We start from the raw sequence: 27,357 nt of genomic DNA, 5'->3' as shown, positions 1-27,357 counted from the left end.
ACCAAGCTTTTCATCATTAAATTAACAAAAGTAAAATGAACCAATGAAAAGTTTTATTAACAAGTCACATGACCTGTTATGCTTACGTTACGCGCTGCGCTGCGCGCCGCGCCTCGGATCACTTCCGGGTGCGCTAACGCGGCGTGTCATAAAACGCATTACGCGACAACGTAGGTCAAGAATATAGTCTAAATGTCTCCACCAACCAGCGTTCAGAACACAACCCTTTTCAGCAGTCCAAAAAGTTCTGTTAAATGACAACAGAGGGGACAGGCAACAAGAACCATCAGTCAAAGAGGGGAGGGCAAGTTCTTCTCTTCCGGGTCATGTTGGGGCGCTACCGGAACTGATCGAATTGGTAGTCTATAGTGTTTCTGGATGTTTCAGACTAAAGCTGGCGTCAGCATGAGACCACTACCATCTCGTAGCTCCGTCGTGGCCATTCCACGAGCAATCATGGCAGCCGCTCCCCACCAGAAGCCTGCGGGAGTCGGAGGCCCCCAAGACTTTTGTAGAATCTTCACGGCTGAGGGGACGCTTTTCGAGAATGGGACCCAAGCCCTATCAGGGAAGCGTCCGAGTTCCAAGGTGTCCCAGGGCCATTTTAGTGGACCAGGCCCAAAACCGAAGAGCCGGCCGCCATTTTGAGAGTCCTGTGGCAGCCGCCTATCGCTGCACCGCAAGAGCGGGCGCAACTCAACTACATGGTGAGCGAGACGCTGTAGTCGCAAGAGCGGGCGGTAAACAGCTGAATGGCGGAAGAGGCACAGTGTAGCAAAAGCGGGCGGAATGGCAACTAAAACGATAAAGGGGCGCCCCACTACAGCTTGTCTTCAGGTCAAACGGATTGTGGGACAAGGTCCAGAATTGAAGAGTCATCAAAAGGCAAAAAGTTCCGCCGGACCCCGGGAGCCGGCCGCCTATGTCGGGGGCGATCTCAGGCTACACCAGTGCTATAAGACTTGGGGAGGGTGTCGGAGCCAAGCGTCTTCTCCGAGTCCATGGCCATCACACCGCCCCTCAGGGGCCTCCGTCAAGCTGTTTAGGAAGGTAACATATCACATTGTTTTCTAATGCAGTCAGGTCCACAAACGACACTCACTTACTTTGAGAATAGTGAAGCTGCAGTAGGTGGAAATAAGCTTCAGACAGTGTTACAAGCACTGCTCAGAACTCTTAACTATGGCACCCAACATCCAGAACTTATGCTATTTGAGAATGGCAGTGACATCGAAGCATCTCAGGGACCAAAACCATTAACGTACTTCCACGTATGAAAATCTTACTTGGGGAGGGGGCAGGAGCGAAGCGCCCCCTCCCAGTCAGCGCCACCACACCGTATGTTGAAAATCTGAAGCCATCGTTCTACAAAGTCAACCAAACTTGGATTGAAAAATCTAGAAAAATGTACAAACTGAAAACCAGTTTTGGTCTGCATAGCATCAGTAGCAACGCTTGAGTCAGCTTTGTGTCAAGCCGCCATTTTGATTCAACAAAGCACAGGCATTGAAAAAGGCTGAAATTCAGAACTCTAAACTATGGCACCCAACATCCAGGAGCTTGCCATCCGGATCTTGGAGCCTTGTGCTGCTTTCGATCTATTCACACATCGGTCCACTACTGACATCATCTTATAAACCAACGTTATGTAAATAGTTTTTTAATAAAATGTTTTACCCTGTTTCTTTGCTGGTGTGTTGTCTATATTTTTAATATTTGCATAGGGTTTGTCGTTATTTTGTGCGGGATGGGTGATGGAGCCGAGCTGTCTTGCAGCCCTCATGGTGTGGAGCTCAGTTCATCTCACTATTTTCGTATTTCTCATGAAGGGTTGTTCCTAATATTTCTATTTTAGCGAGGTCAAAAAGAGATCCAATTAGTGGCCTACTGATTTTGCTCGATTACTTTTATTTTTTTACACGATTTTTCACTATCTGCAAAGACTAAATAGAGTATTGCGACTTTGTGCTTGTTTGTAAATAGAGAATGATCCAAAGAGAACCAATTCTAAAACAGTAAATGCTTGGACAACAATCAATCAAATGGAGAGACAAGGAGGCACGACGGATTACAACGGGGGTAAAGGCCTGCGTTAACTACCCTTCAGTATCTGCAAAGAGAGAGTACTACTAAGACAAAAGAGGGGAGGGGGGGGGGTGCAGCGTTCAAAGCACATCAGCGTGCATAAATACGAAAATGTTTTTATCTATCACGTACTTGACATTTTAAAGCTTTTCATATTTGCTATTAAAAAACCAATGAAATTCACAGAAAAAACCATAGGTTATAGTGGATATATAGTTAGGAATTTGCATTTACAAAACCTTGAAAATTCAATGAAAAAACCATTGGTTTTAGGCCATATATAGTTAGGAATTAGCATTTACAAAACCTTATTTTACTCGCATAAAACCATTGAAATTCCATATATAGTTAGAAGCGCTAACTATATATCGCGCACCCGCAATCCACTGCTGATGATGTCACATATTACATCATTCATGACATGGTCAGTGACATCACTGATGACATCACTGATGACATCTCAAATGACATCACTGATGACATCACTGATGACAACTCAAATGACATCACTGATGACATCTCAAATGACATCACTGATGACATCACTGATGACAACTCAAATGACATCACTGATGACATCTCATTTGTCATCACTGATCACATCACTCATGTGATAATACAATGAACCTCTTCAGACTCTAATATAACCTTACATACACTCAGTATAAACAGACACTCACAGACTGTCACTCATCCATGGAGTTACTCACACACCTAGTCAGTCATGCAAAGAATCAATCACACCTCCATTTCCTCAACTATACAGTTATACACATCTTACTTATTCAAACATATAATAACACATATTTACTCTCTTATATAATCCCTGATACAAGCTCACAGTGATCGATACAGCCACTCACACATTCACTGGCTCTTATGTTCAGTTATTTATATATCTCAACTCTCACATGTATTGTGTTTTACATACGTACTTACTTGCACATGTAGCAATGAGAAATCCATTCACTCACCAACACACCCATGCACAGTCAACCGCCCATATAGCTGTTTCCACATGCACTCTTGAACTCATACTCCTAGTGAATCAACTGCTTACACATCTATGCACAGAGTCACGCACCTCCCAGCCACCCACACACACACTCAGCCTCCCATTCAAATACTTGGGCAACCAATCAATAACCCATATGGCCACTCTTATAGCTACTGATCAACACATGCAGCAGCTTACACAACAACAAACATACTGATGCACAAATTAAGACAGTTTAGTCACTAACCCATGCACTCAGTGAGACACATTTAATCACTCTTTCATACAGTCAATCATGCACCTACTAAATTCTTCATCCAGACACTTATACATCCACTAATTCTTCAATATGTAAGACATATTTTAACTTTACAGAAACATACAGTCACTGGATGTTGTCATCAGTGATGTCATCAGTGATGCCATTTGAGATGTCATCAGTGATGTCATCAGTGATGTCACTGACCATGTCATGAATGATGTAATATGTGACATCATCAGCAGTGGATTGCGGGTGCGCGATATATAGTTAGCGCTTCTAACTATATATGGAATTTCAATGGTTTTATGCGAGTAAAATAAGGTTTTGTAAATGCTAATTCCTAACTATATATGGCCTAAAACCAATGGTTTTTTCATTGAATTTTCAAGGTTTTGTAAATGCAAATTCCTAACTATATATCCACTATAACCTATGGTTTTTTCTGTGAATATATATATATATATATATATATATATATATATATATATATATATATATATATATATATATATTCACTGAAAAAACCATTGGTTATAGACCATATATAGTTAGGAATTAGCCTTTTCAAAACCTTATTTTACTCACACAAAACCATTGAAATTTCATATATAGTTAGTTCCATTAACTATATATCGCGCACCCGCAATCCACTGCTGATGATGTCACATATTACATCATTCATGACATGGTTAGTGACATCACTGATGACATCACTGATGACATCTCAAATGACATCACTGATGACATCACTGATGACAACATCCAGTGACTGTATGTTTCTGTAAAGTTAAAATATGTCTTACATATTGAAGAATGAATGGATGTATAAGTGTCTGGATGAAGGATTTAGTAGGTGCATGACTGACTGTATGAGTGAGTGATTAAATGTGTCTCACTGAGTGCATGGGTTAGTGACTAAACTGTTTTAATTTGTGCATCATTATATCTGTTGATCTACAAACTGCTGCATATGTTGATCAGTAGCTATATGAGTAACTGTATGGGTTATTCATTGGTTGAGTAGTTGATTCACTATATGTATGGGTTCAAAAGTGCATGTGGAAACAGCTGTATGGGCGGTTGACTGTGCATGAGTGTATTAGTGAGTGAATGGATATCTCAGTGCTACATGTCAAAGTAAGTACATATGTAAAACATAGTACATGTGAGAGTTGACATATATAAATAACTGTGCATAAGAGCCAGTGAATGTGTGAGTGGCTGTATGGATCATTGTGAACATGTATCAGGGATTGTATAAGAGAGTAAAGTAAATATGTGTTAGTATATGTTTGAATAAGTAAGGTGTGTATAACTGTATAGTTGAGAAAATGGAGGTGTGATTGATTTTTTGCATAACTGACTAGGTGTGTGAGTAACTCCATGGATGAGTGACAGTCTGTGACTATCTGTTTACACTGATTGTATCTAAGGTTATATTAGAGTCTGAAGAGGTTCATGGTATTATCACATGAATGATATCATCAGTGATCTGATCAGTCATGTCAAATGAGATGTTATCAGTGATTTTATCAGTGATGTCATTTGAGATGTCATCAGTGATGTCATTTGAGATGTCATCAGTGATGTCATTTGAGATGTCATCAGTGATGTCACTAACCATGTCATGAATGATGTAATATGTGACATCATCAGCAGTGGATTGCAGGTGCGCGATATATAGTTAGTGGAACTAACTATATATGAAATTTCAATGGTTTTGTGTGAGTAAAATAAGGTTTTGAAAAGGCTAATTCCTAACTATATATGGTCTATAACCAATGGTTTTTTCAGTGAATTTTCAAGGTTTTGTAAATGCAAATTCCTAACTATATATGGCCTATAACCTATGTTTTTTTCAGTGAATTTCATTGGTTTTTTAATAGCAAATATCAAAAGCTGTAAAATGTCAAGTACGTGATAGGTAAAAACTTTTTCGTGTTTATGCACGCTGATGTGCTTTGAACGCTGCCCCCCTCCCCTCTTTTCTCTTAGTAGTATTCTCTCTTTGCAGATAGTGAAGAGTAGTTAACGCAGGCCTTTACCCCCGTTGTAATCCGTCGTGCCTGCTTGTCTCTCCATTTGATTGATTGTTATCCAAGCATTTACTGTTTTACAATTGATTCTCTTTGGTTCATTCTCTATTTACAAACAAGCACAAAGTCGCAATACTCTGTTTAGTCTTTGCAGATAGTGAAAAATCGTGTAAAAAAATAAAAGTAATCGAGCAAAATCAGTAGGCCACTAATTGGATCTCTTTTTGACCTCGCTAAAATAGAAACATTAGGAACAACCCTTCATGAGAAATACGAAAATAGTGAGATGAACTGAGTGCCACACCATGAGGGCTGCAAGACAGCTCGGCTCCGTCACCCACCCCGCCCAAAATAACGACAAACCCTATGCAAATATTAAAAATATAGACAACACACCAGCAAAGTAACAGGGTAAAACATTTTATTAAATAACTATTTACATTACGTTGGTTTATGAGATGATGTCAGTAGTGGGCCGATGTGTGAATAGGTCGGAAGCAGCACAAGGCGCCAAGATCCAGATGGCAAGTCCTGGATGTTGGGTGCCATAGTTCAGAGTTCTGAGTTTGAGCCTTTTTCAATGCCTGTGCTTTGTTGTTTCGCCTCCATCAAAAACAAAAAAAAATATAAAACTCTGCAAAAATACAAAAAAATCAAAAAATGTTTACAAAAGCAGTGCTTGTAAGACTGTCTGAAGCTTATTTCCACCTACTGCAGCTTCACTATTCTCAAAGTAAGTGAGGGTCGTTTGTGGACCTGACTGCATTTGAAAACAATGTTATATGGTACCTCCCTAAACCGCTTGACGGAGGCCCCCGAGGGGCGGTGTGATGGCACGGACTCGGAGAAGACGCTTGGCTCCGACCCCCTCCCCAAGTCTTATAGCACTGGTGTAGCCTGAGATCGCCCCCGACATAGGCGGCCGGCTCCCGGGGTCCGGCGGAACTTTTTGCCTTTTGATGACTCTTCTATTCTGGACCTTGTCCCACAATCTGTTTGACCTGAAGACACGCTGTAGTGGGGCGCCCCTTTACCGTTTTAGTTGCCATTCCGCCCGCTTTTGCTACACTGTGCCTCTTCCGCCATTCAGCTGTTTACCGCCCGCTCTTGCGACTACAGCGTCTTGCTCACCATGTAGTTAAGTTGCTCCCGCTCTTGCGGTGCAGCGATAGGCGACTGCCACAGGACTCTCAAAATGGCGGCCGGCTCTTCGGTTTTGGGCCTGGTCCACTAAAATGGCCCTGGGACACCTTGGAACTCGGACGCTTCCCTGATAGGGCTTGGGTCCCATTCTCGAAAGCGTCCCCTCAGCCGTGAAGATTCTACAAAAGTCTTGGGGGCCCCCGACTCCCGCAGGCTTCTGGTGGGGAGCGGCTGCCATGTCTGCTCGTGGAATGGCCACGACGGAGCTACGAGATGGTAGTGCTCTCATGCTGATGCCAGCTTTAGTCTGAAACATCCAGAAACACTGTAGACTACCAATTCGATCAGTTCCGGTAGCGCCCCAACATGACCCGGTAGAGAAGAACTTGCCCTCCCCTCTTTGACTGATGGTTCTTGTTGCCTGTCCCCTCTGTTGTCATTTAACAGAACTTTTTGGACTGCTGAAAGGGGTTGTGTTCCGAACGCTGGTTGGTGGAGACATTTTGACTATATTCTTGACCTACGTTGTCGCGTAATGCGTTATATGACACGCCGCGTTAACGCACCCGGAAGTGATCCGGGGCGCGGCGCGCAGCGCGTAACGTAAGCATAACAGGTCATGTGACTTGTTAATAAAACTTTTCATTGGTTCATTTTACTTTTGTTATTTTAATGATGAAAAGCTTGGTCATATGACCTAAAAATTACGCTTTTTATTGGTTTCGAACATTATTTTTTTTAAAATATATATGTTATAATATTCCAGGCTAATATACTTTCCCGGAAAATTTACAACTGTCCTGCAAGTAAAATATATTCCTTTTTCGAGAAAAAGGGCGTTTCTTCGTTCCATGACGGAGCCGTTGAGTAAAAGAGACTCGGCCTGCTGTCTTAGTCGCCGATACGCCTGATTATCAGATTCTTATCGATCACTTTATGTTGCAGGAGTGGAAAACACAACTGCCCTTGACCATTTATCTTTACTGCGTTCCTACATATTATACCTTTTATCCGTCATGTAATTGGACTGCTTTATTTCACTTGCCTTTTACTGATTCGAAAACAGTGACTAAAAGTAAAAACTTTACCAATGTAAATACTACTACCATGTTTTGTTTTAAAAACCTTTATTGTGAAAATGTCAGTATACAAATACGGGCCTATAACCACGTGGGCCGGCCACGGAGCAAACTGAAATCGTATATGATGAGGAGACATTTACATTATAGAGGAACGTAACGAGCGAGCCATTAGGTTGCAAGAACTAAGATGTCTAACAGTTGCGGAATCGGTGGACGTACATTTTGTAATTAAAATACGACAGGGCCACTTACAAAAAAGTTATCTAGATATACATTTGCGTGCAAGTACCATGGGTGACGTTAATTCGAACTTTCAATAGTACAGTAATCAATAACACATTAGAACTTAATATCAATAGGGATGTCGAAATATTCAAACAATTCTCGTCCCCGCCCGCCATGAGCATCAAAACTGCATTCATATCTCGTGATATCAAGGTTGTTCAACCAGTACACAACAAGGAGTTAAGAGTCCCATTTATACCGGCGCCATTTTGGGCGAGGCCGGGCAGGTCCAAGATATAGTCAAAATGTCTCCACCAACCATCGGCCAGACCAGAACCCCTTTCGGCCCTTTATGCTACAAGATGGTGTCTTCCATTCAGAAAATATTGTTGGCAGCATTTTGAAAGGAAAGATAAACAGCCGTTTTCCTAGTGAGTCTCACATTGTTACATTTAGGAAGAATGTTGAAGAGTAATATGTGGAAAATCTGAAGCCATTTTTCTACAAACTCTCAATCAGCCTTGGATGGAAAAAAAAATCCTGAAGAATGTACAAACTGAAAACCAATTTTTGTCTGTATAGCATCAACAGCAACGCTTGAGTCAGCTTTGTGTCAAGCCGCCATTTTCATTCAATCAATAGCGTCCCCCTGCACACATTCAGGAACCTGGTCGTGTCTTCAGGTGAAACGGATTGTGGGACAAGAAGCAGAAAGGAAAAGGAAAAAAGTTCCGCCGGACCTCGGGAGCCGGCCGCCTATGTCATGGGCGATCTTTGGCCACACCAGGGCAATAGTGAAGCTGCAGCAGGTGCTAAAGAGCTTCAGACAGTCTTACAAGCACTGCTTTTCTAAACATTTTTTGATTTTTTTGTATTTTTGCACAGTTTTATATTTTTATTTTGTTTTTGATGGAGGGGAAACAACAAAAAACAGGCATTGAAAAAGGCTCAACAGTGGTTCCGACCTATTCACACATCGGTCCACTACTGACATCACCTCATAAGCCAACGGGGCACCCCACACTGACTTTCGGCGCAGCATTGTAGGATGGCCACACCAGTGCGGCAACTTGCTGGACACCACCTCGGTGCCATCCGGATCTCGGCGCGTTCGAGTCACTGTACCGCAAAAGTGACCGGAACTCAGCTGGACACGCCGTCTTTCGGCACAGCATTGTAGGATAGCCACACCAGTGCAGCAACTTGCTGGACACTAACTCGGTGCCATCCGGATCTCGGCGCGTTGTGCTGCCTTCGGCCTATTCGCACACCGGTCCGCTACTGATGCCGCCTCACGTGCCAACGGATTTTCTACGCTTTTTGTAGCCCTATGCCGCATAACAGGTCATGTGACTTGTTTATAAAACTTTTCATTGGTTCATTTTACTTTTGGTTTCCTAAAGATGGAAGGCTTGGTCATATGACCTAAAAATAACACTTTTCATTGGTTTAGAACATTTTTTTTTCCCAAACGATGAAAGCCCCACCTTGTTTCTGGATGATTCAGACTGAAGCTGGCGTCAGCATGAGAGCACCACCATCTCGTGGCTCCGTCGTGGTCATTCCGCGAGCAATCATGGCAGCCGCTCCCCACCGGAAGCCTGCAGGAGTCGAGGGCCCCCAAGACTTTTGTATAATCTTCACGGCTGAGGGGACGCTTTCGAGAATGGAGCCCAAGCCCTAGCAGGCAAGCGTCCGAGTTCCAAGGTGTCCCAGGGCCATTTTAGTGGACCAGGCCCAAAACCGAAGAGCCGGCCGCCATTTTAAGAGTCCTGTGGCAGCCGCCTATCGCTGCACTGCAAGAGTGGGAGCAACTCAACTACATGGTGAGCGAGACGCTGTAGCCGCAAGAGCGGGCGCAACTCAGCTGGATGGCCGCCACCTGGGGAGGCCCGTTCACGCCGCCTCCCCCACGCCCCCCCCCCCGGGCCGCCCCACGCCAATTTTCGGAGCAGCATTGTAGGATACCAAAACCAGTGCGGAAGTTTACTGGACATCACCTGGGTGCCATCCACATCTCAGCGCGTTCTGCTGCCTTGGGACTATTCGCACAACAGACCGCTACTGACGAGGCCACCACCCGGGACGCCCCACGCTGTTTTTCTGAGCTGCATTGTAGGAAATCAAAAACCAGTGCGGCACCCAGGTAACATCACCTGGGTGCCGTCCAGAACTCAGCACGTTGTGCTGCCTTGGGACTATTCGCACAAATACCCAGTCCGGCTCTTCCAGCTTATTAGCCAATCCCGCGATGTTCCAGCAGATTAGCTTTAGATGGTCAGGAGTGGCGGGTGCCGTGCCTTCAGGGTTAGAGGGAATATTTCCAGGCCCCACTTCTATTGCAGAGCCTGGGGCTAAAGCTGCAGGAGATGGCACAGAAAGTCTAAGCGCACCATTGTCCACAAAGAGAGGGACCCTGTCTGTCCCCTCATCTCCGGCTACACTGTCGGTGATTAGATGAAAAGATTCGCCTTTGCCGTGGTCAGGGGCCGCTGTGTTTTTCAATGGGCCAGGGGTTGTGCCAGGGGCCACATTGGGCAGTTCGAGGAGTCCACAGGAACCATTATCCCTGGTCACTGGCTTATAAACAGTGAGTCAGTCAACCCCAGCCAAACCACTCAAGCAGTTGAATCGATTAAAGTGGCAGAAGGGTGTATCCGGCGGTTGGAAATGTGGGCGTTGTGCATAGCCTTTGTGTCTACGTCTATGTTCCACCCTTGTCCAATCATCATACAGTGGAGCCTGATGCCTACGAGTGGGGGGGAAGAAGAAAGAAACTGGGAGGGTCTGTATGGTAGAATCCAAAGATCTGTTTACTCCTCCACAGATGTGCAGAACAGTGCCCGGGTCTTTAAAAGTTACTAGAATACAGTCCCCTATTATGGTTTTTCTGGTCTTCCCTACCCATGGGACCCTTCTCACCATAATAATCTCATTGTTGAAATGGGATGGTAGGGGCCGGTTCCAGTTGAGCCATTTGATGACCTTTTTCTTAAGGGATTGATAATCCTCGTTTTCCCCTGCTCTAAGGTGAGGGGCACCCGCTAAAACCACTGTTAAACTATTGGCTTCTGGCGGGAGGTCTGGCCTCCGTGGTCTGGGGGTTGGCCGGGGTGGAGAATGTGGAGAGGCGTTAACCTCTACTTGTTCTATTCCAGTAGTCTCCGTATGAGATCTGTGAGAGGCATGATCTGCTGGTTGTGTGGGTCTGTTGCTTTGGTTGTTATGCTGTGCCTGGAGTGGAATGGCCATAAGAGGTTGCAGAGGAGCGGCAGTTGGCGGATTCCAGGGGGGGGCTTTATTGACAGTTGTGACAGCTTCAGTTTTTGAAGGGTCCCCACCAGAGGGATAAGTTCCCACTAGCTTTGTTTGCTTGCTTACTATGGTGTTCAAAGTAGTAAGGGATGTTTCTAATAAAGTGAGCCTGATCTCAACTTTTTTCAGACTATCGCTAATGGGCTGCAGGAGGGAGCGGAATAGAAATTCGATACTCCCTGGGGCAGTAGGAGGAAGGATTAAGTTCGATATGTTAGCCTCTGGTTCTTTGGTGGTAACAACTATGGTGGGGCTTAGAGGCTTAGGAGGTGGAATGGTGGGCACTATCTCAGTAGCCTTCCCCGGTAGGAGGCTGTTAGTATGTTTCTTGCCAAAGTCAAGATGTGATATTTTAGTTTTCACCCGTCCCCCGGCTGCCTTGCGTGCACGTTTACTAGGAGGGGGCCTATGCAACTCTACCACTGGATTTGGTTTTGACTTAGTTTTCTTCGCTATCTGCATAGGGGGCGTTTGGGTTAGCAGATTCACAGGGGTGAGAGATGGCTCTTGGGGGGCTGACTCTGCATTCTTTCCGGGTGCTCTCCCTGGGGTGGGTGACATTTCCCTTAACAGGAGGGGGAAGTCCTCGAGTGTCCGGTTATTTGAGCTGCTAGGGGGCGTGCCTTCCTGTTGGGAGCTTGGGTAGGGGATGATATCATTAAATGGTCTGTTTTTCATGGATTCAATGGAGCGTCTACGCTCCGCCCTACGTTTCTCTAGTGAGCTTTCCTTGCCCACATCTCCTTTATCAGTTTTAAAATAATTGTCCAAAGTCCCTGCGCTAGAGGCCCCATCCCTTGATGGGGTTTCTCGTGATGGTGGCGAGGGCATGACTTACTTATATTGGAGAGAGGGATCAAGGGAATGGGCCCGGCCCGGCCTCCCGCGGCCCCGGACGGCCACAGACGGTCCCGCCCTTGTCCCGGGCTTCTCCCGCGCTGCTGAACACTCAACTGGATATATACTAGCGGAGGGGGAATGGGAGGGGCCTACGAGGAGAGTAGCTCTACTATAGGCTATATGGGAGTCCCAGCAGAATATGAGGCAGGTGGGGCTGGGCGGGGCGGTCAGGGAGAGCGGGCCAGCTGGAATCGGCCTGGGCAACCCGGGACTCCTGGGAAACTGAGTTCGGGTTGCTGCTCGCAGCCCTGTCACACACTCGCCGCCCAACACGAACTGCAGCCTCGGTAAGTGCTCTCCAGCGACGCGGGACCCGCGAAGCGGGTTCCGCTAGTTGTAGGAAGATGGTCCGTGGCAGCAAATGTCAAACTGGCGTCCTTTCGAGTCCCAGAGCAAATGGGAGTCCCAGCGGAATATGAGGCAGGTGGGGCTGGGCGGGGCGGTCAGGGAGAGCGGGCCAGCTGGAATCGGCCTGGGCAACCCGGGACTCCTGGGAAACTGAGTCCGGGTTGCTGCTCGCAGCCCTGTCACACACTCGCCGCCCAACACGAACTGCAGCCTCGGTAAGTGCTCTCCAGCGACGCGGGACCCGCGAAGCGGGTTCCGCTAGTTGTAGGAAGATGGTCCGTGGCAGCAAATGTCAAACTGGCGTCCTTTCGAGTCCCAGAGCAAATGGGAGTCCCAGCGGAATATGAGGCAGGTGGGGCTGGGCGGGGCGGTCAGGGAGAGCGGGCCAGCTGGAATCGGCCTGGGCAACCCGGGACTCCTGGGAAACTGAGTCCGGGTTGCTGCTCGCAGCCCTGTCACACACTCGCCGCCCAACACGAACTGCAGCCTCGGTAAGTGCTCTCCAGCGACGCGGGACCCGCGAAGCGGGTTCCGCTAGTTGTAGGAAGATGGTCCGTGGCAGCAAATGTCAAACTGGCGTCCTTTCGAGTCCCAGAGCAAATGGGAGTCCCAGCGGAATATGAGGCAGGTGGGGCTGGGCGGGGTGGTCAGGGAGAGCGGGCCAGCTGGAATCGGCCTGGGCAACCCGGGACTCCTGGGAAACTGAGTCCGGGTTGCTGCTCGCAGCCCTGTCACACACTCGCCACCCAACACGAACTGCAGCCTCGGTAAGTGCTCTCCAGCGACGCGGGACCCGCGAAGCGGGTTCCGCTAGTTGTTGGAAGATGGTCCGTGGCAGCAAGTGTCAAACTGGCGTCCTTCCTTTACAATAGGAGCATTTGCATTTTAACACTGAACAGCAGTGAGAAAGTGTGCAGAGAACCTAAACCAGCAAAATCAGAGTCTAAACCAGGAGGTCTGAAAGCAAAAAGCCAGGGGAAACACGCCAAAAGATACCAAGTCAAGCACATGAACACCCCATGAGATGTTTAATGATGCACATCTGTTCTTTGGAAGCATTTTGCTGTTTGTTCAGTCTATGGCAACAGCTCGATGGCTGAAGATAACTTGAGGGAAACTTCTCAAGTGCATCAACACTACAAAAGATGGATTTAATGCCATAAAGGAGGAGCTGAACACTATCCGAATGATGATAATGCAGCACTGTTATGTACTTGACCTTATGACACCCATGCAAGGAGGGGTATGTGCTAAGATAGGAACTGCTTGCTGTACTTTTAGACTAGCAAAATGTGCGGACAATGGAACTTTTTCAGAGGCTATACAAACGTTGCAAAATTTACAGAAGAAAATGATAGATGAAAGAGGTGCCCCAGATAATAGGCTAAGTAAGTGGTTTCCTTTTCTACCATCCGGGATATTAGGACTGTTGGAAGCCTTGTTGCCAGCTATTGTGGCCCTAAAAGTTGTGTATTGTGCTATCTAATTAGTTTTAGAAGGATGGAGGGAAGTTTCCGGTTAGGACATCAACATGTGTAGTAGATGATCAGTGCAACACATATCACTTAGTGCCATGTGTCGTCCAAGGTTTAGAACCAGTACTTGAATAATTTAATATGAAAACACGGCACAACAGCAGACAACAGTAGAGAGCATCACACAGCTATATGTGTTGAAAGAGCAATGCAGGCCAAAAACTCGTGCTGATGAGAAAGAGGTGAAGAGTTCACTTGAAGGCAGAATACATGACCTGCAAGGTTGTAGCTTAAGGGCATACTCAAGTTTGACAAGCTTGAGCTAATTTATGGCCAGCCTTAGCATACAGACACACTGGCACGTATTCTGTGTTTTCAATAGGTTAAAAAATGAATAGGCAATAGGAGCAAGAGATTGAATTAGCCAAGAACACACAGAATCTGATAAGAGATCTTAGGAGGACAATGATAAAGCACACACACAAATACAGACATTCAACACAAATAAATATGCATTCACCACAAATATGTATGCATTCAAGAGTAGAAGAATGGTTAGTTTATGAAGCATTATTAGAACTGCAATAAAGGGTGTGTAGAGAATTAAGTTAAAGTTTAAGGTCACAGGTAACTTCATGTTTTTCATAACCAATGTGTAAATTCCAATCAACTTAATGTAAATTTTTTTGTTAACAGTATTGTCTGACTGCGTATAAAATTATCGCCTGTGAAGCAGCAAATTAAGGGCGTCTGTCCTCTTGTTGAGTACAATCGCTCTCCCTGCTGCGACAGTAAGGAGCTGTTTTTATACTGCTAAGAGAAGTCTGTCTTGTTCTTGATTTTTTATTTACCATGCAACATCTACCAATGCTATTAGTGCTTGCCATTAACTGATAAAGTAACTATACGTCTAGTACTCACAGGCCAACTTCTCCTCCTTGCTGAGTTTAGTCCAAGGGCCAGTCTCCTTTTTCTTTAGTGCAATTTGCTCTGATGTCAGCTGCCGGACAAAGCGGACGTCTGGCAAAGGCGTGTCACGGCGTTCAATGTACATCGGCTGAGTAAAATCAACTGAGGTGGCCATGGGAACCTCTGCAAGACAAGAATTTCAGGAAACAAGTAGTTGAGATGGGTGTAGTTTAAACCTCGGGAGGCATTTGTAGGGGGCAGAGATGGATGGTGTTAAGGGATTGTGAGGGTCCAGCGAATTAAAAGCTTCCATAGTAGTTGTTTGACAATGTAAAGGGTAAAATCTGAAACAATATCCTCTGAAACCTTTTCTGAAAGTATGACCTGCAATCTTTTGATTTACACCTTAAAAAAAAGGTAGGTAGAAGCCAACTTAGAAAAAAAAGATTTTTCTACGTGTAAGTTTCTATGAAAAGGTAAATTCTTCCTGAAAACTTTCATTAAACCGTTTAGAATAAATTGTTTCTCAGTTGTGGTATTCCATTACATCGTTTTTCTATGTAATCATGTAAACGCTATTGAGCATGTCATGTGCAGAGGAGAAAATGAAAAGTTGAAATTACCTTGACAGAACACCCAGCTTTCTTGCTGCTATGTTTCTCTGTTGATCAATGAAGACAAATCAAATAACCATAATCTGTGCATCTGCTAAACTTGCTTTTTGACTATTGGCAGGAGCAGCAGGCTTCCAGGCCTCTGCAAAAGGCTATTTTATAAGTATGTTTGTCTTGAACAGAATTTGCTCTCCAATTGCCTCCAAGACTTGGATTGACTGGTGCCAGCTCACCTTTAAAGGGTATTCAGGACATCAAAGGTAAGCTGGCTGCAGCGGCATGGCAAGACCAATTTTTCATGTTGATTGTGCATCACAGGAGCTGCAGCACATGTGCCCACCACAAGAAGACTCCTCACGTGCATTTCTAGTCTAGCTCCCTTCTAGTGAAGCTCAGAGCCTGCATGTGTGTTGTCATGGCCTCTAGCATCCACCCTAGGGCATTGATACTGACAAGACTTCTCCTCAGACCCTACTCATTCCAATCTTATTCCGGGCAGGGGTAGGGTCAGCAGGCCTTGCTAAAACCACCCCAACCTATGAAACACTATTAAAGGGTGGATTCAAAGTAGAAGAGGGTAGGGCCAGTGACTTCTTTTCCAGCATGAGGCTGAACAATTTTACTCCATAAATTGAATTCACATTTGAGGCAGTGAGATACAAGGATTACCAATCTAGATAGCTGGTGACATTAATGTTGTACCCTACACATGAGCTCTAGTGCTGTCCTGTCACAGACACCAATATGAAACTGATAGTGACAGCATAGCACTGCACTTTGGCACTAAAGAGTGGAATGTGAATGTCTCCTTAACTATTCAGGTTGGCAGTCACTTGAGGGGTGGAGCCTAAAAGTCCTGAGAAGCAGCCACCACTGCTCTTTCCTTTTGCTGGTAGTCTGAGCAAGATACATTTCTTTGGGTACAGAGCTGAAGTGTTCGTTGGACCCTATTGATGAGCTAGTAGCCCGATGTTACTTGCAGCTCATTATTCCTTGGGATGATGTTGGAGACATGACCACTCAAGGTACACCAGCTTTCAATAGGGACTGCATTTAACTTACAAAGGATGCTGAATGTTTTAATACACGCTTTATATTCATGGGATGCTTAGGTACAAAACAACGGAAACAAAATGCCAGATTTGACTGAGCAGTTCAGGGCAGGCACCTTAAAAGTTTGATCTAAGGTATTATCCTCTTTGTAAACAAGCAAACTGAAATGATCACGGAAATGCTACTTTCTTTATCAAAGTCATACATGTAGCATATTCTCACCTACATGTTGAGACCCTGGAAGACCTTCTTCTAAATATAACAGAATTTATCTGTAGTTGGAGTTAGTCAACTCGCTGTTTATAGACTAGTGATACCTCCATAATTAGCAGGACAGGCTAGCTTTTACTGCATTTTTATGTAGAAAAACATCTTGATAGCAGAAAGACACAATTGCAGCACCTAACGGAAAGGAATGTGCTGCACTATCCAAAATACCCTGTGAAACATGTTTCTTACCTTTGGAAATGCTCTTTCTGGTGGATACTCTAGCTAACCGCAGATTTCTCACCTTCAAAATATCCCCAGGTGCCAGACTGGATCCAGACGTTAGCACAGAAGTGCCCTTGTATGTTGCTAGGTAGCAATGGGTGCCTCCAGGTTAGCCTTGTTTCTCCCAGGAAGTGACAGAGTGGATCTGCACCTGTGTGTCGACATCAGTTTCTTGCTTGACGCTTTCCTCGCCCTCAAGACGGAGAGCAAAACAATTGTTAGTACCAGTGTGCAGATCTCTAATTTGGGGCCTTTTTAGATGGCTAAAAGAGACTAATCCACAGAGAAAGAGCCTTACAGAAGGTAAGTAACTTATTCTTCTGATGGATTTTTCTGAACTCAGATTCCTAATCTTTAGAATAGATACCAAAGCAGTACATCCCATGGTGGAGGGTCTGTGGAGTAGAGTCAGACCAAGGTACTATAGAAACAAAAAGGCGAATTGCCCTTCTCGTCGAACCTGGCTGTCAAGGTACTAGTGCTACCTGAACTTGTGTACCAATACCCATATTGCGGCCTGACAGATGTCAAGAACAAGCACTCATGCCAAAGCATTTGCAGCATTACTGGCCCTAGTCTAGTGAACTCTCAGTTCTTCTGAGGCTGCCTCTTGGCCAGTGCATAGCAGATCCTAATGCATAGGAACATTTACCTTGACACAGTCCTTTTCTGCACTGAGCTACCTTTCCTTGCTACTGAGAACCCTATTAAAAACTGGTTGTCGACCTGATGATCTTTAGTGCAACTGATATAAAAGCTTATGGCTCTTCTAGGGTCCAGTTGATTAGGATTCTCTGTCTCTTTCAAGGGGTGAGGCAGAACAAAGAATATTGGGAGGATGAAGGATTGCCCAATATGAAGAGGAGTCACAAAAAGGCCACAGGGTACTGAACACCAGATTATCTGAAAAAATGGTATCATTGAAAGGCTGCACCATGAGAGCAAGGAGCTCACTCACGTGACAAACTGAAGTGATTGGGATGAGGAAGGCAATTTTGAGAGTTGAAAGACACTATGAGCAGCTGTGTTTTGGCTCAAATAGGGTGTGCATGAGGAAGGTCAGGAGCAAATTTAAATCCCAGTGTGGCATCACAGACTGGGAGGTAGCAACTGTGCCAAATCTTTAATAAACACATCACAACAAGGGCAAGGATGGTTGGTCTTGCAAACACAAAAAAGCCCAAAAGTGGCGAGGCCCAGAGAAAGGTAGAAGTTGGATTCCCCCCTGACTTGCTCCAAAAATAGGATAATTAACCTCACTGAGGGTAATCTTATAATTTTTGCTGCTTCACTCTGCAACCTATGTAATTTTGTAATGTCATATATTGTTCCTCACAACTTGTGTATCCATGATATTTACTTTATTGATACTAATAAAAACAGTTTTAAAAAAAGCCAAAAAAAGCCACAAGTAACTTTTGATGGTGCTCACTGAAAGATCTTGATGGCAAAAGACAAAACAAATAATGAAACTTGCGAAGGTTTGTCTTCTAAGGGGTCTGTGTTGTGCATTCCACACTAGGCGCCAAATTTGTTTCAGGGCCTGGTGAATATGGACTTTGTAGAGGGACACCTAGCAGTGAGGATGATATCCACTACCTCATGTTGAAATGAATACTATCAACTGCTGTTGCTCAATCTTTACGCTTGGAGTGCTGAGGTTACAAGTGGTTCAGGTAGAAAACATTGCCCGGCTGTTGCGACAGGAGTCCCTCCAAAAGATTTTGCCTGATCGGAGGAAATATGCTCATGCCATGAAGTTCAAGGTACAGCACTCCCCTGGCCCAATAAGAAGCCATTAGGATAACTTGGGCTGGTTGTTCCTGATCTTCTTCAGAACTCGGGCAGGAGAGGCAGAAGCGGAAAGTCCTAAGTTTCTCTGTAAATGAAAGCGTTCTGAGGAACTCCAACTTGCTGATGTTTTGATAATTCATGCTCTTGACAGAAGCAAATAGATCCTGTCAAGGTTCTTCTGACTGTCGGAAGCAACACTGCAGTTACATATCCATCAACACCATCAGCCCTGGGTGGGTACGGTAGTGGGGTCTGCATGTGGTCAGGTTCCTGTCAAGCAGCCACCACTGCAGATCTTGTGCTTTCTCCTCCAGAACCTCGATGACATCCACAAGGTTTCCTTGGTGCTGAGCCCACTAAGAATCTAGATCTGACTGCAGAGCCCGCATATGACACCTTGCTAAGCAGATGAGCAGGGTGCACAAAGCCAACAAGCTAAGAAGTCCCAGATCTGCTCTCACCAAGATCAAGGACCGATACTGAAACATTGGCATAATAGCCGTAATATAGTAGACTTGTAGCAGTGGAGGGAAAGCCTTGAACTACACAGTGAACAAGGCATATCCTACAGAAGGCAGTCTTTGTAAAGGAGACAGGTGTTACTTCAGCTTGTTGATCGAAAACCCCAACAATGTCAGGAGGTTCTCTGTTGTCTGGAGGTGGTCTACAACTATCTAAAAAAAAAAAGAGCCTGTCTTCATACTGCATGCTAAACCTCCAACAGGGTGAGACAAAAGCACAGGGCTTTCTTTATTTAACCTTCACCCACCAGGGTTGCCCCTTGGTGGCATGCTTCATCATAGGGTCCCTCCCGTTACGCTACAGATCAGAACATGCTGCTACCTGCGAAATACGCAGGAGCATTGAGTGGTACGCTCTAGATGGTGGTAGAATAGGAGTTGGAGGGGTTTTATAAGGGAAATTAAAAATACCTGCCTGGTAGGAGAGCTATCCTTTATTCTGTCCTCCAGACGGTACTAGTTAAAAAAGGAAGAAGAGTAGAAAGTGTGGGTTTAATGACCCTTCTCTCCACAAGTATACATGTTTCAAGCCACCCTTCCGAGTGGCTATCTTCAGGACCAAGGAACTCACTCCCCGAGTCCATTCCTGATCAGATAGTTTAATTATTGTAAAGTAAATTCACACACTCTGCATGTTCAAAAAATACTTTTCACCTACTTGATGTCATACCTGTAATATATAAGGAGAGAAGTTGCATGCCTTGGTGTATGGCAGATACAAGGGTAACAGAACTCTTCATACCAACAAGATAGGTAAAGCCGAATGTGCATAACAGCTTGAAAAACACTTCAAAGTGAGTAAAGGGGAGTAAAAGCCTGTGTAGGCTAACAGGGATACAATGAAGTGTTTAAGTGAACACATCCACTAGGTCTAGTGATCATCCTAGTGGCAACACACTTGACAATACAAAAAACATGTAGAAAAGACACTACATACATATAGAAAGCAAAATAAATTCCATAGGTCCTCCGGTGGCAAGGCAAGCCTATAGTCATACTCTGTGTGCATATAAACAAGGGCAGTCTACATGAGCATGTAAGAAAGTCATCCTGCAATGTGGTCAAGAGTCACTTATGACTTACTTACTGCATCAAGGTGTCTCCTCTGCTTATTAACCTTAGAGTATAACAACGGGCCTGAATATTACCTGACTTGCCCCGTTCATTCTATTTTTAAGTTATCGCTGAAGAGCAAGTGCATGTATTGCAAGTCTTTGCTTTGTGCTGAGCGGCGCTGGACAACTAGTCTGTGCACTCAGGTTAAAGATGGCGGCGCCAGATGGAACAATTGCCTGGGGCTCATTGGGCTGGGCAAAGACAACGTGCAGTGGAGCACGTGTGGAGAGCTTCATTTTAAAGGTGCCCACTGGGGCTGGCACCATTCTACTAGCTAAAAGTGACTGAAATCTACCAATAAAAATGTGATAAAAATTGTATATTATAAATTCTCGACAAAGAAAAAAATGATATATAAATATGAAAATATTAGAAATAACGATAAGTATTTCTCTGTAGTGCAGTACGTGTCCCAATGACTGAGGTACATATTGAAAAATGTTCCATAGTCCTCCAATCAACTGAGGCATATCGCAAAGAATGTCTCCATCTTCTCATGGATGAGGAAAACTATGAGTGACTACAAACAGACTACATTGATTTTCTTAAAAAGAAAATCGGTAGCATGACAGAACAAGCTTTAGCCAACGAATGGATATCACAAAAGGAAGTTGATTTCTTAACTAACGAATTACCCATTGCACCCTATTTCTACACCATTCCCAAGATCCACAAACACTTGGAAAACCCTCTCGCCGACCCATCGCATCAGGGATTGGCTCAATCCTGTAACCCCGGTCTAGATTTCTCAGACAGTACAAAACACTAGAACATACCCAAAAAACACCAAGGATATATTACGCCTCTTGTGTGACACAGATTTCAACCCAGAATCCCACCCACTCCTGGGCCTTGACATTAAAAGCCTCTACATCAGCCTCCGCCAACTAGAGGCACTAGATAGTAGAGGAGGTCCTTTTTGAAGTGGGCTGAGATTACCATACACCCAGAAATGTGGTCATGGAATGATGCAAATGTGCATTGACTACACATTTTTTCGAGTTTGAGGGGACCCACTTCCTACAGAAGCATGGGAACAGCCGGGGAGTACTTTTACACCCAGTATTGCTGGTATCTATGTACACCACCTGGAAACCCCCAAAAATCATGTGTACCAAAAACCCCTTCCTGAATCAAATAAAACTCTGGAAGAGGTATATTGATGATGTCCTGGTCATATGGGAAGTCAATGAGGTGACAGCAAATAACTTCATGAGCTTGTTGAACACACAAAATGAATTCCTCAAGTTCATAGACACTATAAGTAACAAGCATTTACAATGCAACGGTCTCGCCTTTGCCAAAGTTAGAGCTATTGGCATTGCAAATGACAACATTTTTATTTATGTGTTGGTTTTGAAAACCGATAAATAAATGGCATTGTCATTTACAATGTCAATAGCTTAATCTCTCGCAAATGCGAGACCTATTGCATTTGCACCCACACACACACACAGAGCCCCCCACACACACAGAGCCCCCCCCACACACACAGAGCCCCACACACACACACAGAGCCCCACACACACAGCTCCACACACACATACCCACAGAGCCGCCCACACACACACACACACACACACACAGCCACACACACAGAGAGCCATACACACACACACACACACACACACACACACAGAGCCATACACACACACACACAGAGCCACACACACACACACACACAGAGAGCCACACACACACGCACACAGAGCCACACACAAACACATAGGGAACAGAGGCCAGAAAAAACGATCACAACGAGGGAACAGAGGGCAGAAAAGCAAGCACAACGAGGGAACAGGGGGGGTAGAAAAGCAAGCACTACGAGGGAAGAGGCGCATGAACAACTGGGATAGGTGCATACATTTCAGGTAGGAAGGGGGCGCACACCTCGTGAACAGCTAAAGTGGAAGCACACAGTGCATGAGCAGCAACAGTAAAAAAATTGGACATGGGGGTGTTGAATTTTTGTAAGTAAGGGGGTACAGATATTGGTGGGACGGTGCTATTCTTTCACGTGTGACATTTTTACGACCTTAAAAAGTGTCTCATGTGTGCCTAAAAATAGAGTGGAACACTAAGGCTCAGTGTGTGTACAAACACGCACAGGAGACCACAGAGGCAGTAATCACTTTAGAACACCCAAGGTGTGGAGAGTGACCACACCCTGGACAGTGCAGACACTGAAGAAAAATGAAGAAAACTAACTAAATGCACAAAAAGATCCTGCGGACGTCTAGAAGTAATTGGCTTTGCAGTCCTGCGCTTTTCCAAATCTGCTCACCGATTCAACGACAGCCTGAACACAGGATGCTGTACCCACAGTGACATCAGGGAAGATGCTGCGCAGAAGCAAACACAGACATCTCGCTACTCGAGAGACCCAGGCGAGCACAACCAGGGCCTCCAGACCGGTTCAACTGCACCTTTTCCCAGCCAACGAGTGAAAGTTGAATTCTTTTCCAGTCCAAATGATGCAGCTCGGCGATATCTGAAGAATAACCAGCGACACAGAGCGCCTTTGACGGGGCTCGTGGCGACTGAGTCACACTGACTCACGTATAAAGGGACAGGAAGTCTTGTGTCATAGCAGATAGAAACAAACATAGCACATGACACGGTCTAAAATCAAGCCGGCTTCAGAGACAGAGCCCTGAGGCCAGGAGGCACCCCTGAAGACCGGGGCACGTGAACTCCAGGGCTTTCCCCCCACAGCAGGCTGTCTGTGCCCCCACTGCCCCGCCGGCGGGCACAGCGGGCACAGGACCCGCAGGTGATCAATTTCCAACACAGGGCAGGGGCAGTCAGAGCTGCAGCCCGGCCAGGCGCGTCGACAGCTCTGCCCAAACTTCACCTCTCACACAAGGCCCAGGATTCTGCAGTGTGGCTTCTTCTTTCCGCCGCCAGTGGTCGCTGTAACCCGCTACCTTTGCAGGGGGCCTGGGGGGAGGTTTGGATTCCACCGGCGGAGTCTTCTAACTCGGAATAATCGGATTAATTACATTCCGCCACTGAGATAAAAGTATGCAATGGCTTCCAACGTGGAGAAACCATTGCATGCCCCAGGGTATGTTTGGCTGCGCTATTTTCATAGTACAAAATACACCTTCGTAAAAAAAAAAAAAAATGGAGGACGAGAGGGTGCATTTAGCACTAAGGAAATAGCGCCAAATGACCACCCCCCCTCACACAACGGAATTCCGCAGAGTCCTGCGGAATTTGGATGTAAATCAGTGCGATTCGGCTGCATGAAACTTCGCCATTTCCACAACCCCTATTTCCCGGCAGAGGCAAAATACGAGCCACTTCCCTGCAACTCCCTGCAGAACAGCCACCCCCCTTCCACTCTTCAGGGATCTCCATTCTGCCTAAAGCCCATAAATGAATATGAGATTCAGGAATCTCAGGGATTCTGTGGACATGATCGAGATGCAGTGTAAAGTACTGTGATGAATGGATTCAAAGGCACCAGGAGACTGAGGAAGCACCGCCAGCTCGAAGGATGAGCGGCTGCAGCACCGGGGGAAAGGAGCGTGGGCCGTGGGCAGTCAGCCAGGAGCACCTCACCCCTCCCCCAGCTCACCAGACACCAACAGCGGCGCAGAAACAGCAGGGCCTGTTCACTGGCCCGTTCACAGGCCCCTGCAAGAAGCCAGCGAGCTCCGCCAGGCAGAAGCAGCCAAGTACCGAGCTACAGCTTCTCTTCTTCACAACTATGTTTCTCCGAGGCGAAGAAGAAATGCCTCGGAGAAACGCACGTCATTTTTGGAATTGAGGGGAGTGTTTTTCGTTCTCTCCTCTTCCCATTGGCTGGAATGTAAAATTCCAGCCAATGGGAAGAGGAGAGAAAGAAAAGAGAAAGAACGTAAAAAACACACTCCTCAATCCCAAAAAGACGGGGCTTGGACAGAGTGAGACCCCTCTCCTCCAATCGCTGGCCTCCGTTTAGGAAGCCAGCCAATGGAGAAGAGGGGCGGGTTTAAGCCCCACTCTGCAAAACATCAGTTCTCCCCAGCGCAGCCTTCGCTAGGCGGAGACCTAAACACAAAAAGGGGAATATGAGCGAAAGAGAAGAAAGCGATCAAAATGAGAGAAAGAGGAGAAGAGAAGCTGAGTGCAGGGAATAGATGCAAAGCCTGTAACAGAAGTGTCAAAACATCTAAAATGAAAAGTTTACAACACATTGATGAATGCGACCAGAGATTCCGGAAAGAAGCAACAATTCACTGGTCCAGTCAATATACCAATTTATTCATAAATATAAATATTTTTTTTGCCTATCCTGAGAACAGGAAAACGAAACGTTAACAACGAGAGATGGCTATCATTTATTGGTAGACTGGACTTTGTAACTTATGAATCCCTGGCCTCTGAATGCTCCTTTTTACGTTCCAGTTTTGGCGACTGTTTTATTTGCTGTCACAAGTCCTCGTTGCGACTGGCCCAAGATTACAAAGTTTCTCAAATACCAATCTAAAGTTTATGACAACTAGCTTTACCATCCAGCTGTTAAACTTTTATTGGTAGATAACATGTTTATTGAAGGTTAATTATAACATTTACAAATGACAGTCTCATTATAAATGACGATTCGGATAAACTGTTAAAACATAAAAATGTTTGCAGATCCTTGGTAACAGATATAAAAAAAAGTGGAATGAAAAACAACCTTTATACAAAAGAATTAGACTTTACGTTAAAATTAACTTTATCTCGGTGTTTAATGTCGTTGAATGCGGAAATTATAATTCATCTACTGTAACTGTTAAATATGCGTATTTCAAAAAATTCCCGAAATGGCACTATACACTCTTCGTGACAACAATTTTGTTTAAGTGCGGGGAAACAGTACGAGTGAACAGAACACAGCTATGCTACGGCTTGCATAATTGCACCAAAGCAAATTACACGAATTTCACACATCTCTAGTCTCCATGCCGTACCCCATTGTGGCCAGCCCTGTTGGCTTTGCCAGTCCTTGTTTCAATATAAGCAGCTTGATTGGGTGCCTTTATGAATGTGAGTGTCAATAAAGATATATGTATACATGAGTGTGACACCCGCACACAAATCCTGACTGAAACATTAAAGTAATAACAAGCATTGGCATAGCCAATAGGTCTTGCCTTTGGGACCTTATAAGTGTTTAGCGATGCAACAGTTGATGTTGTTGCACAAAGGATGTTGTGCTGCATAACTAAATACTTTAAGGTCCCAAAGGCATGACCTATTGGCTATGCCAATGCTTGTTAGTCGAGAGGTGGGGCTGACCATCAGAGGCCTGGCCGAGGCCGCCTTTGTTTTGCAAACGTCGTTTGATAGCAGGTCCCATGCTGGCTGAAAGAATGCTCTCACCCGCTGGATTCAACAGGAACTACAACGCTTTAGGAAAGGCAGGCCATGCTCGTTTCCTATTCATGTAAATGAGAGCTTATCTGGCTGCTGGGCATATTGAGTCACCGACCATTAACCTGGTTCTCAGCCTTTAATGGACTGCAGTAAAACACATTGTAAAGCAGCGGGAATCTCAGCAAAACATGCCCTTTAAGTGCAAATCCTGCCATTCAAAGTTGTGAAAAATGTTAGAGAACAGTGAGGAGTCAGCTCCTGGCTTTAGTCATAGTGCAACAGCGAATCAACAAAATGATAGACAATTGTAAATTCAATGCAGCACATGAATTGTGTACCTGTACTCATCATTCTAGAAGCACACCTGTAGACAAATTATACAGACCTCTGGTGTTCCCCATGGGCGTGCTTCAGCCTCTCGTTACTTAACGTCCGTGTATAATAAATTCAGAATTACCAGCCCCAGCATGTAAAACGAGCCTGCAGCACGAGCCCCGGTCCGCGGTAACAGCCTGGCGCAAGTACCCACCTGGTCCCAGCGCAGCCAGAGGCCGGCGGCGGCGTCCAGTTGCGAGTCCCCGGTGCACCTGGGCAGCAGCTGGTTTGAGTTGACCCCATGGTGGCAGCAGCTCTTCTTATGCACGAGGTTAGCTAAAAGCTCGGGCTACGAAAGCTGCGACATGGAAGCTTGGGGTGATGGAGCGCTGGGCGTTGGCGTCTACGAGCTCGGCTTCCCACGCAGCTTCCAACAGCCTCTCGCTCTCTCCCTTAGGCACCGTTTGTTCCAGAAGGAACGCTGCGGAGGAGAGGGGCAGGAGGAAAGAGCCCACCCCTCTCAGTCAAAAGTAAATAACTGCCCTCACGCCGCCGCCTGCAGCGGCACACTGACAGCCGCGTGCACGGGCCGCCGTTCCCAGCACCTGCGCGCGCTTACTCCCGTACCCTATTGAAGTCGCTGGGTGCGGCGCGAGGACAGAACCATCCGAAAAAAACGTAAAAAGTAGGTCCTGCAATCTTACATGAGCCAATCAGTCCAAGCTTCTATACAGATAAATGGGCACTCATTGTAACCTGATAATGCATTTGCTTTTAAAAACATTTGTAGATTGCTATGTAGGAATCAATGTTACTTTGACAGTGTGTTAAGTGCTGTGTCTCCGGGCGCGAAACAGCGTGGTGGGAGCACGAGACGAGATGCAGTGCCGTGCGCGTGCACATCAGCTGTAGCGACGCAAGCTGAACATCGCCGGAGAAGACACGCCCGACCCCCGAGTCTGCCTGCTGCCGAGACTGACCCACTGCCGAGAGCCCGGTGAGTGGACTTGGGGGGCAGTGAGGGAGGGGATGTGTGTGTGTGAACAGCATGCCATCTCTTGTCTCACTGTAAGCAGTGAAACTGAATGCTGGTTTGCCTGCGGGACAGGAGATGTGCACAGCTGGGGGGGAGGGGCCAGGGGGCGCGTCCACGAGGTGCAATCGGCGCTCGTGCCCAGCTCTATGTCCCTTGACAAGCAACTCCGCTGCAATAGGTCTCGAGCGAGACCTAAAAAGGAATTCGTTTTCCTGACCTTAACATCATTGCTGTCCAGGGCACCCTGAAAATAACCACAAACGAGGAACTGACCGCCAAGAACTGCTTGT

The 27,357-nt window shown here is 45.7% G+C and overlaps 1 protein-coding gene across 1 annotated transcript in view; it reads right to left on the bottom strand.

Moving 5' to 3' along the window:
• Positions 1-27,357, bottom strand: part of LOC147722749 (cytochrome c oxidase subunit 4 isoform 1, mitochondrial-like) — a 370,649-nt gene that overhangs the window by 198,988 nt on the left and 144,304 nt on the right. Inside the window, exon 3 of the mRNA XM_086966886.1 lies at positions 14,790-14,960. Coding sequence (XP_086823012.1) covers positions 14,790-14,960 — 171 coding nt within the window. The remainder of the gene's footprint in view (positions 1-14,789; positions 14,961-27,357) is intronic.

The sequence above is a fragment of the Lissotriton vulgaris genome, chromosome 4_1, assembly GCF_964263255.1.
Source record: "Lissotriton vulgaris chromosome 4_1, aLisVul1.2, whole genome shotgun sequence".
Taxonomy (NCBI): domain Eukaryota; kingdom Metazoa; phylum Chordata; class Amphibia; order Caudata; family Salamandridae; genus Lissotriton; species Lissotriton vulgaris.
The sequence above is the reverse complement of the archived record's forward strand: the minus strand, read 5'-3'. Positions and strand labels throughout refer to the sequence as shown.